Here is a 14,161-nt window from a genome sequence, read left to right as displayed (position 1 = left end):
CCACGGCCGAAGCCTCCCACCAGCCAGACCTGGACAAATTAAGAAATTCTCAATCTGCCTAGCCGGGGATCGAACCCAGGACCTCCGTCTTGTAAATCCACCGCGCATACCACTGCGCCACGGAGGCCGTAAATCTCTCTAATCTTATCTTTCTAGTTTGAGTTATCGTACTGACAAATTTATCATTTTAATTAACAACGGAATTAGTATGCAATTATCGATTTTCAATTACGTTTTTTAAGTTGTTTAACAAAAGTATGAATTTTGATCTAAAAAAATTTTTGCAGGATAGAATGTGAAAAGTTCAACATACAACTTGAGTCATCCGAAACGTGGATGGAAGCTGAATCATTAAAAACTGAATATGTTAACTTATGGACTACGTTCAAAGACTATGATGATGGTAAGTATTTTTCGTCATCATCATTAGCAACCCATTTTCGGCTTATTGTTGAGCACGAGTCTCCTCTCAGAATATGAGGGGTTAGCCCTTAGCCCACCACGCTGGCCCAATGAAGATTGACAGACTTCACACACGTAGATAATTAAGAAAATTCTCTGGTATGCAGGTTTCCTCACGATGTTTTTCCTTCACCGTTTGAGACACTTGATATTTAATTTCTTAAAATGCACTTAAGTGAAAAGTTGGAGGTGCACGGCCCGGTCCGGATTCGAACTTACGCTCTCCAATCAAACGCAGAGGTCATATCCACTGGGCTATTACGGCTCCGGATTTTATATCCCGAAATAAATACTACGTTCCATATTCCATGTCTGATTATCGTATTTAGTAAATGACCATTCGAATAGATGTATCTGATCTACGAAGTACGATGCAAACTTTATGACGTTTCGGAAGATTTTGCGTTGAGCTGCACGATACAAGATTTTAGGTATCAGCGGTAACGTACTACATGTACGACCTTCGCGTAGCGACATCCGCAGCTTTCCGAGACGTCATAAAGTTGGCTATACCTTGTTAATTACCTGACTACGGCGAAGCAAAAATGAAGGGTAATGATTCTGGCAATATTTACGTATGTATGTTCCACCGTAGCGCCTAAACTACTGAACCGATTTTAATAATGGAGGTGTCAAAAGATTCGTAATAATAGCGCGGGTGACATAGGCGTATAAATTTTATATATTAAAAAAAATATATTTTATTGATATTTTTGTAGAATATAAGGCACTCGGCGAGCAAGAGTGGGCAGTTTTTCAGAAAAAGTTGCATCTACTTGATGATTTCATTATGCGATGGACTGCACAACTTGAACCCTTTACGTCAGTTACTCTGTACATTAAACAAGAACTGGACAAATACTCTGTAAGTATAACTTGTGCGTATTAACTTGACACCTGGCTACCAAACACAACCAAACAAACAGTACAAATATCATTCGAGCCAGGTGTCAAGTTAATCTGCACGAGCTGTATGATGTATACTAAAGCCATACTCGGTGTGCACTGTTTACCAACAAACAAATCAGAAATTAAGGTAGAAAACGCATTTCATTACCTACTTATTTATTTATTTTAAAATATGTATTTTTTTTTATAAAATGTTATACAAAATTTATTAACTATGTCTAATTGTTCTAAGCTTAATAATCAAATTAATTTTCCATTAATTTACGAGCTAGTTAATTATTGTTATTAGGTGTGTGTACTATTGATTTACACTCACATTTTTTTATTTGTTTGTAACTATGTATGTAAGAAAATCTTGAAATCTTAATTTGATCCACTTCCCGGTCTTCGATTAGGATGAAATTTTGCACACGCTCTGAGTTCTGATGAAATACAGGACTAGCTAAGAAACGTTATTACAAATCTAATATGGCGGCCACCCCAAGATGGCGGACAGGCTGTTTGAAATCCACCCTCATTTTATGGATATCAAATGAAAGGGTTTGCTGTCAGGATTACGAAAAAAATAGTCACGTGACTTAAATCCAATATGGCGGACGTCCAAGATGGCGGACAGGCTATTTTAAATGCAACCCCATGATGATATGGGTATCAATCGTGTTTTGCAGTTTTTAAACTATTCATGTGATGTAAATAATATATTCTGTTCATAGCTATAGATTAACTGCAATGTCAGGTTTTGTAAAGTGACGATACAAGACGTGTCAAAGACTTGCGGCTTTCCGAATCCTTGACTGGTTCACGTTTCTGAAAGAATGAGCTTACTATTTACCTCCAAAGATACAATCTAAGCTGATTTAAAAAATGTAAATTTACATTAAATCGAACTGTATAAAAACCAGGATCTCACACAATTTCTTTTATAAAGTACCTAACTAAATACCGAATAATGTATCTGTTTTAAGGCCATAAAATAAACGAACCATCATTTGACATAATCTCGTCTTAGAATTTTGTGAGGCCTCTGTAGCAAGTTCGACAGTCGTTATCTATCGTCTATTTTAAAATTTTTTTTTTATCAACATAATAAAATGTGTTTTAATCATTCGAAGCATTACCTACTTGTATTGTATATCAATATGGTAGAGGAAATCACAATACTAACAGTTTACTTACTTACGTCGCAGTGTTCTATTAGATTTGGTAGATTATACTTTAGAGGATAAGTGGTCATATACAACTTCCGTTTTAGTTGTAGGGTAAAAAACTACAAACGTTTTATAATTTCGACTTGCTGATATCGTCAGGAACAATTTTTTTAATTTTGGGATAACTTCAAAATAAAAAAAAAACTAATCGCACTCAACTATCTTCTCTTCAACTCATTTCGAGAATAGAAAGCAACTGTGAAACCGAAAAATTCCATTAGGTTACGCTCAAATTTTCGAAATGCATCTAACTTACCCTTATCTGACGTGCTGGTTTAGTATTTCTGAGGTTTCGGTTGCCATAAACGTACCCACCATACCGAGGTACTCAGCATGAAAGGTTCGCTTCGGCTTACTTCACACACGCAGAGAATTAAAAATATTCTCTGGTATGCAGGTTTCCACACGATGTTTTCCTTCACCGTTTGAGACACGTGATATTTAATTTCTTAAAATGCACATGACTGAAAAGTTGAAGGTGCATGTCCCGGACCGGATTCGAATCTACGTCCTCCGGAATCGGAGGCAGAAGTCGTATCTACTGGGCTATCACGGTTCAATATTTATCTAAACGAAATTGACAGGATCTCACACCGTCGCTTAAATACTTACGTGGTACGGATTTCACGGAGAAGCACTGGCGAGAGGTGTTCAGTCTCGTGGCTCTGGAGTATGTGAAGCCTGAAACACTACAACTCAAACATTTACTGAGCGTATCGCTAAATATCAAGAAGAATATAAAAGCTCTGCAGGTAAGTTTCTATGTCACAATCGAATACTATCTAGGGACACTAAAAGTCGGTTGGAGGGTTGATAAAATATTTGGAGAAACAGTTACATGCAATTGTTTTTAGATTTTATTACTTTAACGTTTTAAAATCTTATCTATATTTTACGATAATTGTATCTAATGTTCTTACTTTAAAGTAGATGTTCATGTGTTAAATTCGCATGCTGTATAAATTTTAAAAATAAATTCGTATAAATTTGCGATAGGACAAAAGAGTGAGCGGTATTTTCGATTCCAACGCTATTTGTTCGATAATACGTATTTAACTCGTCGTAATGTACTAGCTGATGCGAGGTTCCCGTTACCGTAAAATCGGACCAGTAGTTCCTGAGATTAGCGCGTTCAACCAAACAAACAAAGTTTATAATATTAGTATAGATTGAGACGCAAGTCATACGCATAACAAACACGATTGTTTTCTTTAACCGACTTCAAAAAAAGGAGGAGGTTATCAATTCGTCGGAATCTTTTTTTTAATGTATGTTTTAATATCGACTATATCTTTTTATATACAGCCTTAAAGCTTACAACCTTTTTTTGAAAGTGGCTACAACCATAGTCGTACTGGTGGGGAACCTTAGACTTTGTAATTCAATCCGGCAAATTTTCAATAATATAATAAATGTTGTTATTAGAAAATAAGCAGCTCAGCGTCCAGCGAAGCGTCCGTCCGAAGCGCTCTGAACGAGTTGGAACTGTGGTACGCTTCCGCTCGCTTCGCCGTCATCTACTACACGGACAAATCGAAGCGACTCACACCCATCGTGAAGGATTTTAAAGATTTACTAGCCAAAGTAGGTTTTTTCGATGATTTTCATTGACCTCTTATAATAAAAGGACGCACAATCATGTAGAAAATTTCACTTAAACTGGCTAATATTGCTTTGACAGTTTTAGAATTATTGTTAAAGAAAATGATACCTAAAGCCTTTAAATGTAGTTCAATCAAATCCCAAATTCTGAGCAAATTCAACCTTAAGAATTGAGTTTAAGGTTGAATTTGTAAATGCGACTACTTGAATTGAGTGCCAAGAAGTTGATTGGCACTCATCGAGTGGGGACGTTTTTTGGTCGCTGATTGTGGATCTACTTTTTAATGGGAGATCTATGATGATTTTACAGTATGACATTTCATTTCATCAATATAGAGCACTGTTTCAACAGCTATATTATTTGCAGGTCGAAGAGCAGCAATGGGTCGTTTCGTCTCTAGGGATGGAATGTACCTCGTGCGCGACCTGGGATGCGCGTCTACAGGCCGCCAAGCGTTTAGTCCGCTCTGCGCATCATGCTCAACGGAGGTCAGTACCTATTTATACCAACCAGTGGCGTAACTATACTCTCTGGGCTCTGGGGTCTATGGCGAATTTATTAGATGGGGCCCTTGAAAAATATCATGTTTTTCTTAGTTCTTTTTAGGGTTCCGAACGTACGTAGGTACGTGATAATGCAGTCTAAGATTTAAGCGTGCTAACTTGTTAGGAGGAGGATGAAAATCCATACACCTTTCGGTTTCTACACGGCATCGTACCGGAACGCTAAATCGCTTGGCGGTACGTCTTTACCGGTAGAGTGGTAACTAGCCACGGCCGAAGCCTCCCACCAGCCAGACCTGGACAAATTAAGAAAATCTCAATATGCACAGCCGGGGATCGAACCCAGGACCTCCGTCCTGGGAAAAGGAAAATTTTATGTAAACATGAGATTCGATATTACGAATTCTAGCTTGCCCTACTGTATGTCTAGGTGGTATTAATATGACGGTTTCTCAACGCCCGTGATTTTAAGTTACCTAAATCTTACCTACGGGGCTAGGATAACATAACCAAAAGCAGAAGTAAAACAATAGTAGTAAAAAATCCTCAGTAAAATCGTCAATGACCACAGAACGTACGAATTATTGTGTAAATATTCTTATACCCAACCACGAGCAACCATAAGCCAACCAAGCCTGTCTTTTTCTGTAAGAAACTTTATAAATCCATGTTCACGACCTGTAATTTACTCCAACTTGTTTAGACGTTTATTTAAGAATATTATGAAGCAATGTGCTAATGGTTTTTTTTTTTCAAATCTTTGAACAAATGATCTTGTAGTATTGGTAGGTCATGCCACGTGGCGGCCAGATGTTCGCTCAAGTCCGCGACCATGAACAAAGTATGCTGATGATTTGATTCACTTGTTCTTCGAGAAATATGTAGGTACTTTGTTATGTTTTTTTAGGGTTCAGTTTTTCAAGGGTATTTTACACCAGAAGCCGAAATAAGAAGATTGTGAATTGAGTTATCGAAGAGCTACCAAAAGTGTTTTAAAAAGTTATTTTTTTTCTTTACAAGTCCCTTCACTACAATCTGATGGTAAGTGATGATGCAATCTGAGATGGAAGCGGGCTAACTTGTTAGGAGGAGGATGAAAATCCACACTCTTTTCAGTTTCTACACGACATCGTACCGGAACGCTAAATGGCTTGGCGGTACGTCTTTGTCGGTATAGGGTAATAACTAGCCACGGCCGAATCTTCCCACCAGCCAAAAGTTCAAGCAAAGTTGTTATTTTTAAACATAATTCATACAGCCCATGGAAGTAGGGTAGCCTCTAAATAATTCATACTAAGAATTCTAGTCACTAAGTTGTCACTATTTAAGTGTTTTAGCACATAATTGATGTCTGCTTACAATTTAGTGCAGGAAGCATAACATGACGTAATAACACGATAGATATTCCGTCATGCAGTACAATATTAACACACGCGTAATCTTACGGAACGAAGCTGTAAGTTATCTATGTGCGTCGGGGTCGTTGACCTAAGCTTCATACTTCCTAGCTAATCCAAATTTAGGTGACATGCTGCAAACATTCTCATAAGCAACTAAATGAGGGCATGTTTGGTCTTTCAGCTATTAGTATATTAAAACCTAGCCGACGGTTTCACCCGCCTAGTTCCTGTTCCCGTAAGGATACGGAGATAAAAAATAGCCGTTGACACTCACAAATAACGTGGCTTTCATCCACGGCCGTGGGTTCGATTCCCACAACTGGAAAATATTTGTGTAATGAGCATGGGTGTTTTTCAGTGTCTGTATGTATTTATACATTATATAAGTATTTATATGTAAATGTATATTAATATTAATATATCAACTATTATAGTACCCATAACACAAGCTACTCTGAATGCTTACTTTGGGGCTAGATAGTGATGTGTATTGTTTGAGTATATTTATTTATTTATTTTATTTCTAGTGGTAAACGAGTTTTCAAAATGGTTCACAAGATTCAGAGATTACCTACAATACCACAAACTTTAACTGTTTATAATATTATCAGACAACGCCTCCCGGTTTCTCGCGCGTAGTTCCCAATCTCGTTACGTGAGAATACGGGGATGAAATGTTACCTACGAGTATGACATTCACAAATAACGTGGCTTTTTAACAAGTTAACAAGATCCAGAGGTCACCCACTACAACACCACAAACTTTACCTCTATATAATATTAGAGTTTGGCTACTGAAAGTAGAGACTTTGACGGCCTCCGTGGCGCAGTGGTATGCGCGGTGGATTTACAAAACGGAGGTCCTGGGTTCGATCCCCAGGCGGATGGCGGAATCGGCGGATTGAGATTTTCTTAATTAGTCCAGGTCTGGCTGGTGGGAGGCTTCGGCCGTGGCTAGTTACTCTACCGGCAAAGACGTACCGCCAAGCGATTTAGCGTTCCGGTACGATGCCGTGTAGAAACTGAAAGGGGTGTGGATTTTCATCCTGCTCCTAACAAGTTAGCCCGCTTCCATCTTAGACTGCATCATCACTTACCATCAGGTGAGATTGAAGTCAAGGGCTAACTTGTAAAGAATAAAAAAAAAGACTAAAATTGCCCGTCAAACAAAAAAAAGCGGAGTACATTCTGAAAATTATTGTGCAAATATTCAGTTAACTGAGTTTAATACTTATTTATAGGTATGAAATCTCATGCTTTTTTAATTTGTTTAATGATTTTTTTAATTTTAGTCTCTACTTGCATTAGTCAGACTTAAGTTTAGATAAGTTTTATTGCGTAATAATAGGTAGTTAGGTAGATACCCAAAATGTGACTAAAAGTAAATTACTTATTAGGTAATAGATTTCTCAAAATATTGTCTAAATCTATATATATAAAAGAAAGTCGTGTTAGTTACTCCATTTATAACTCAAGAATGGCTGAATCGATTTAGCTGAAAATTGGCAGGGAGGTAGTTTAGAGCCAGGAGAAGGACATAGGATACTTTTACTTTTTTTTGGGGGGGGGGGGGGGGTAGGGTAGAGGTAGGGTAGGGGTAGAGGTAGTTGAAAGTTTACATCGAGTTTCACGCGGACGAAGTCGCGGGCATCCGCTAGTAAGAGATGAACAAGAAAAAGGAAACTTAAGTTTGGTAAACGTACACATTTTTACAATAAATTAATTGTTAAGTTGCTTATTTGTAAATATTAAGTGTTTCTTTTATTTTTAAGTGTTAACTTCAAAATGGTTTCCGTTTAAAGAAGCGTTACCGCTGACACTAATGTGTTGCAAGTATTTTGGTATACATGAATATACATAAAATGATACTTAAGTACATCTATACTAATATTATAAAGCTGAAGAATTTGTTTGTTTGTTTGTTTGATTGATTGAACGCGATAATCTCAGGAACTTCTGGTCCGATTTGAAAATTTCTTTCAGTGTTAGATAGCCCATTTATTGAGGAAGGCTATAGGCTATATATTATTCCCATATCCCTACGGGAACGGGAACCACGCGGGTAAAACCGCGCGGCGTCAGCTAGTACTACAATATAATCAAAAAGTTTTCCCTAAGTTTACCACTTGATACAAACTCCGATTTATTCATTACAATAATGAATATGTATGTATGGATGTGTAAAAGGTAACCCGGCGGGAATCGGCCTGTATGGACTCTTCGCCGCTGTAACCTATACATATCGTTAGTTATACATAATTTTATTATTAAAAGTAATTTATAGATAAATTTTAGAGATTAGAACACAAGAAGTAAGCAAGTACATTTACCTAATTATAACAAAATTTTAAATATATATGCCTACCCGGATCGGTGTATCGAGAGTGTATCTATCATTTCTGAACTTTGACACTAACAGACTTTGATGACGCGTGTTTTAAGAATGAACTCTTATCTAAGTAAAAGCGTTCATTCACGTTATTTTTGTTACGGAGCAGTTTATGGTTCCTAGCTACCTACGTATTTAATCCATACTTGATATAAAGGGCTGAAATCTAGTTTGTGAGGTTGTAGGGGATAGACAAAATCGTTTCAAGTCTCTGATTTGAAACTACTTTGAAAGGCGGCCTCCGTGGCGCAGGGGTATCCGCGGTGAATATTACAAAACGGAGTTCCTGGGTTCGATCCCCGGCTGGGCAGATTGAGACGGCCGTGGCTAGTTACCACCCTACCGGCAAAGACGTACCGCCAAGCGATTTAACGTTCCAGTACGATGCCGTGTAGAAACCGAAAGGGGTGTGGATTTTCATCCTTCTCCTAACAAGTTAGGCCGCTTCCATCTTAGCATCTGCATCATCACTTACCATCAGGTGAGATTGTAGTCAAGGGCTAACTTGTAAATAATAAAAAAAAGGTCTGTTGTCCATACAAGCCACGTTATTCGTGAGCGGATAATATATTGTATCTCCGTATTCGTTTGTCTTTTAGAAAAATTTTTAATAAGTTCGACATAGCCTAATCGTTGTGATAAAAACTTGGAAAAAAAAATCAACCGACTTTAAAAGCTACACTATAAAGCAAAAAATAACATCGCATGTGTTCTACACTGATCATGTGCAGTGCAATATAAACAGCTATCATAATTTACTAGTAATTTCCAATAGCTTTATACACAAACGTTCTGTTTGATTTGAAAAAGTCGCTCCACAGTCCACGTCCACTAATCCACTTCTTGAGATTTTAGATTTAGACCAAAGTTTGGTACCTTTTTTTTAACGTGGGGAAATCCTCATGGATACCTTCTCGCCACGGGGAGGCAAGAAGGTTATGTCGGACTTCAACCGACTAAAACCCCACGGACCACGGTGTTCCGACTCGCCGCCTGATGACTGAGCCACGGGAACATTTCATAAACTACCGCAAAAGACCAAAGTTTGATACCTATGTTATTTTGAACGGACATAACTCCTATCAATTACAGTATACTATATGTATATTTAGCGAGTTAAAAACGCGTTCATTTAATTAGCGATTCGTCATAATCGGCAAAGCAAAAGTTACTTGGCCTAGTTAGCCTATTTTACAACAATTTTACAAGTGCATTCAAACCTATAAATCACTTTGTGCCACGTTCTGTAAAAGCTTTGTTGGCATGTACGAGTAACTTGTGCTTAATGAAGCAAGGAACCGGAAAATTCAACTCATTGAACGCCTGACAATAAACTCCCTATTCGTTATCTGTGTTCTCTTCTTCTTCTTCTTTTCTGGGCCTTTTCCGCACTTGGCCATTTAATCTGTGTTCTCTGAAATTTCAGCGTGTTTTTTATCTTTTCGTTCCGTAAGAAATAAAATAACATACGGTCGAATTTCAGATCATGGCAAGTGACAAGTCCTATTTTTTATAAGAAAAAAAACGAAGTTGACTTCGGTAAACTAACAGGAGCGAAGCATTAATAAGCCCTTGTCCAATTCAAGATATTCGGTATTCATGATAACAACTTAACAACCCATTCAGCCAACTTGCTCAAACTCGTTCGCATTTCCGTTCCGTTTTTTTTTATAAGTTAGGTCACCGTTCCGTATATGCAAGTATCGTAAAAACATTTTTAAATTTTTATTATGATAAAAACATTTTTAAAATTGTTTACTTTACATACAAGAGTGCTTTTACGTAAGTAGAGATTAACGATTAGGAGTAGATTTAATCGAGAAGATCGGATACGAATTTCAACAATAGTATACTTTTTTCAAAAATCAAAAGAATTTTTGTTCTGGCAAAATCAAACAATGCCCTGTTCGAGATACTAAGACGAAGAAAGGGTTCCAGTCATTTATTTTTATAAATCGTAACCTAACTAATATTATTCAAGACTCGCTCCAAATTGATGACATTTAATATGTCGGTTTCTCTCCGCCCCTAATAACAAAATTATCTATTATAATTAAGACATTAAAGAAAAAAAAATAAGAAAATCATCATCTCGTACATTTTGTTGGAATTTCCTGATGTCTTGATAACTTTCATAGCAATACGATCAACGTTTTGTACAAAGCAACGTCTGTCGAGTTATTATTTACAGCTTGTTATTGTAAGGAATATCATTAGGTACCTTGGCTTCATAAACTCTATATAGGAACATCTCTAATGTACGGTAATGTAATTTATAAAGCATTGAAAACATCATTTTGATCGCAATAATTGTCTTATCAGCGACGGATGTGGAGAACGGAAGGCCGATGACGGCTGGTGATTCGTGTATCTCTGCCACCACGACCCAACGCGTCATTTTAGGGTTTAAAGGTACACTTCACGTACCATTTGCTTAGTACAACAAAATCCTTAATATCTAATCTATACTAATAATTTAAGTTTGAGGTTGTAGAGCCTTAAGTTTGAGGTGGTAGAGCCTAATCTATTGAACTTATTTTGAAAATTCTTTAAAAATAGAAATCTACTTTATTTGTTAGTGTCATAGGCTAAATTTTATTCCTGTATTTTCACATGAACAGGAACTACGTGGCTCAAACCGCGGGGCGTCGGCTAGTTCCAACCAATTTTATAATTTAATGCAAAATGTGAGTTTTTTACATTATCATGCCTAAACCGCTGAACCGATTTTAAAAAATCTTTCATCAATGGAAAGCTACATTATCAAGGAATAACGTAGGCTATGTTTTCTCCTCGATTTCCCATGGGAATAGGAACTACGCAGATGTAACCGGGAGGTTCTAGTGCTTATAAGCAGTGTCAGCAGTAAGCACAATTTCATTAATTGCTTAATTTTCTAAAACTGGATATTAATATGGATCCTTTGGCCAATAAGAGTGTTTTAATAGATACCAACTTGAGGTAAATGTTAATGACTGCAAGTTATGTTAAGTCACAAACAATACTTGAGTAAGGTAGGTACGAGCAGTGTCATAATAATGACCAAAACAAAAGCGCATCCTAAAAGTGGTGTTATTTTTGTTTTGTTGCCATAGTGCCCATTTCGGAGAATGGTCCGCCGACGGCGCGGGCGGGAGCGGTCGTCGCCTTGTACAGGGACGGACTCGACTCAATGTACTGCCTGTTACGACATGCCACATTCACTTTTCAATACGTTTTTATAGAAGCAGGTTATGGTCACATTTGTTATAATAATTATAGGTTTGAGTATAATAAATAAACCTTAATAATATTCATATAATAACCGATATGAATATAAAAATAATATTTATTTTAAATGTTAAACGTTCCTTTCAAATATATATATTTTTTTGTATATATTGTAAAGATAATGGTAATAATTTGATGAGTAAAGTTGTAAAGCTGTAAATAAACAAAAAATTGTAAAGTAAAATTGTAAATTTTTATTAAAAAAAAAATCGTGTGCCAAACTTAGAAGAAACCCACCACAAACTCAGTTATGTTTAGATCGCGGCAAACTTTGAGTAGGTAGCTACGCTCTAAACACCAGACGTGTGTTGGTGCAATAAACGAAAATATAGTATTCCATTCGAGTTAACAATAGCTGCACAGTTCGGCAAATTCAGAGTGGACTCGAAGTTTGGCGCTTACTTTTACTGTAGATATTTTTAGCCCAGTGGATGTGACCATGACTCCTGGCATCGAACGGATTCGAAGGGCGTAGCCGCGAACCCATTTCGACTACAACTTTTCATTATGTGCATTTTCTGTATTCTGAGATGTGCATTATGAGAAATTAAATATTAGTTGCTTTAATCGGCGAACTAAAAACATCGTGAGGAACCTGCATATCTAAAAATTTTCTTAATTGTCTATGTGTGTGAAGCCTGCCAATCCGCATTGGGCCAGCGTAGTGGACTGTTAGCCAAACCCCTCTCATTCTGAGAGAAGACTCATGCTCAGCCGAATATAGGTTGTTAATGATCTTAAATTTATATAGGTAGGTACTGTCTAAAAAAACAAGAAAATAAACTTATTTAAATGTAATAGTTACAGACAGTACCCTGCCCTAATTACGCCCATGCCTGTCTGTAACCCTTAAAAGGGAAGGGTGCACAGCTCAGCATATGCCGTGCGTTATATAGAAGAAAACGTGGCATATTTTTTTTTTTAATTGAATACCCAGATATACAGGGTGATTCGGACTTTAGTACCGATATTTTTTTTCGTGGTTCGGTATCATTAATAGAACATAAATCTACAAACAGTTCGATACATTTTATGTAATTTTTTTTTATCAATTTATGTCTCAGAAATAACAAAATAATGGACACATTACCAAACAAACTGCGCAAATGCTGGCGGCACTTTGTAAGACGCCGACAAAGAAATACCGGCCGTAGGCATATCGCTTCGGCTTCGACTGACGGGGGTGGCAGAGGTGAGGGGATCGAAAAATTCCTGAGGACGCCTACCGAATTGCCGATGGGCGACCAGTGATCGCTTGCGCATTTACTATGTCGGATTTTCAAATCGCGACTATTACGAAATGGGGCGAGTGTATTTGCTCAGCAATGAACGCCTTCGTGCAGCTTGCAACAATGTACGAGTGAGTGTTTCCTAGGCCACGAGCCCAAGGAATCCTGAACCCCGCAGTGCCTTATGTGAGGAACAAGTGTTTTAAATAAACTAAATGAAAATTTTATTAAACGTGCTCGGTTGTGCCTTGAAAGGAATGGACTTCATTTCGAACAATTGTTAAAATACAGTGATTAAAATTTTCAAATTAACAAAAACAAACTTAGTAAGTAGATATCATTGATTAATGTAAATATGCTGATTACAATTTTTTAAATACGCCTTTAATGCAAAAAGTTTGCGTAATAATAATCATCATTTGTATTTCATTATTCAATCGAAAGTTCATAGTTTTTATCTCTCATTTATTTATTACTTCTTTTTTTTTAAATTTTTAACAATATAAGTATAAAATACAAAACATTATTAAAAATTTATAAAAAAAATTCACCCTCCCGCTGCGGGACATTTGAGTGCCCAAGCAACCGGTGGTCAGGGCTCCAGAGTGAGGAACCTCCTCACAATACGCGCCGTCTCAAGATCACTGCCTTTTGTATCCGACTCTTGATCCAACAGTTAAGCGAAAGCTTCTTAAGGTGTTGGTCGAAGCTTTTCGCTATAAGACCATTGACTGAAACAACTATCGGAACAATAATAGTTGACTCAACATTCCACATGGCGGTAATCTCGTGAGCAAGGTCCAAGTATTTTGATACTTTTCCTTTTCGGCTTAACCAGATTATCGTCATGTGGAACAGTAATATCAACAATTATTGCACGACGCACTGACCGATCGACTAGCACTATATCAGGTCTATTGCTACAATATACCTGTCAGTGATAATCGTTCGGTCCCAGTAGAGCAATGCACTGCTATTTTCAAGAACTGACGCTGGGTCGTACCTATAGTAAGGCATCTCAAAATCGATAAGGTCATATTGAAGAGCAAGCTGTTGGTGGATTATCTTGGCTACTTGATTATGTCTGTGCAAGTATTCGCCGTTAGCAAGGTGAGAACACCCGGACACAATATGCCTGAAGGACTCCCCAGGACGATGACACGCTCGACAGATGTCTAGAGTGCCATC

General features: G+C 37.3%; 1 protein-coding gene across 2 annotated transcripts in view; it reads left to right on the top strand.

Annotated features, from left to right (window-relative positions):
- The window catches only part of LOC112053525 (cytoplasmic dynein 2 heavy chain 1), a 74,525-nt gene that overhangs the window by 16,925 nt on the left and 43,439 nt on the right, over nucleotides 1-14,161 (top strand). For both annotated transcript variants that reach the window (XM_052882097.1, XM_052882096.1), the window contains exons 21-25: nucleotides 288-403; nucleotides 1,182-1,327; nucleotides 3,164-3,331; nucleotides 4,005-4,163; nucleotides 4,549-4,670. In XM_052882097.1, coding sequence (XP_052738057.1) covers nucleotides 288-403; nucleotides 1,182-1,327; nucleotides 3,164-3,331; nucleotides 4,005-4,163; nucleotides 4,549-4,670 — 711 coding nt within the window. The remainder of the gene's footprint in view (nucleotides 1-287; nucleotides 404-1,181; nucleotides 1,328-3,163; nucleotides 3,332-4,004; nucleotides 4,164-4,548; nucleotides 4,671-14,161) is intronic.

This window comes from Bicyclus anynana, chromosome 6, assembly GCF_947172395.1.
Source record: "Bicyclus anynana chromosome 6, ilBicAnyn1.1, whole genome shotgun sequence".
NCBI classification, from domain to species: Eukaryota; Metazoa; Arthropoda; class Insecta; order Lepidoptera; family Nymphalidae; genus Bicyclus; species Bicyclus anynana.
This window is presented reverse-complemented; position numbering and strand designations above follow the sequence as displayed.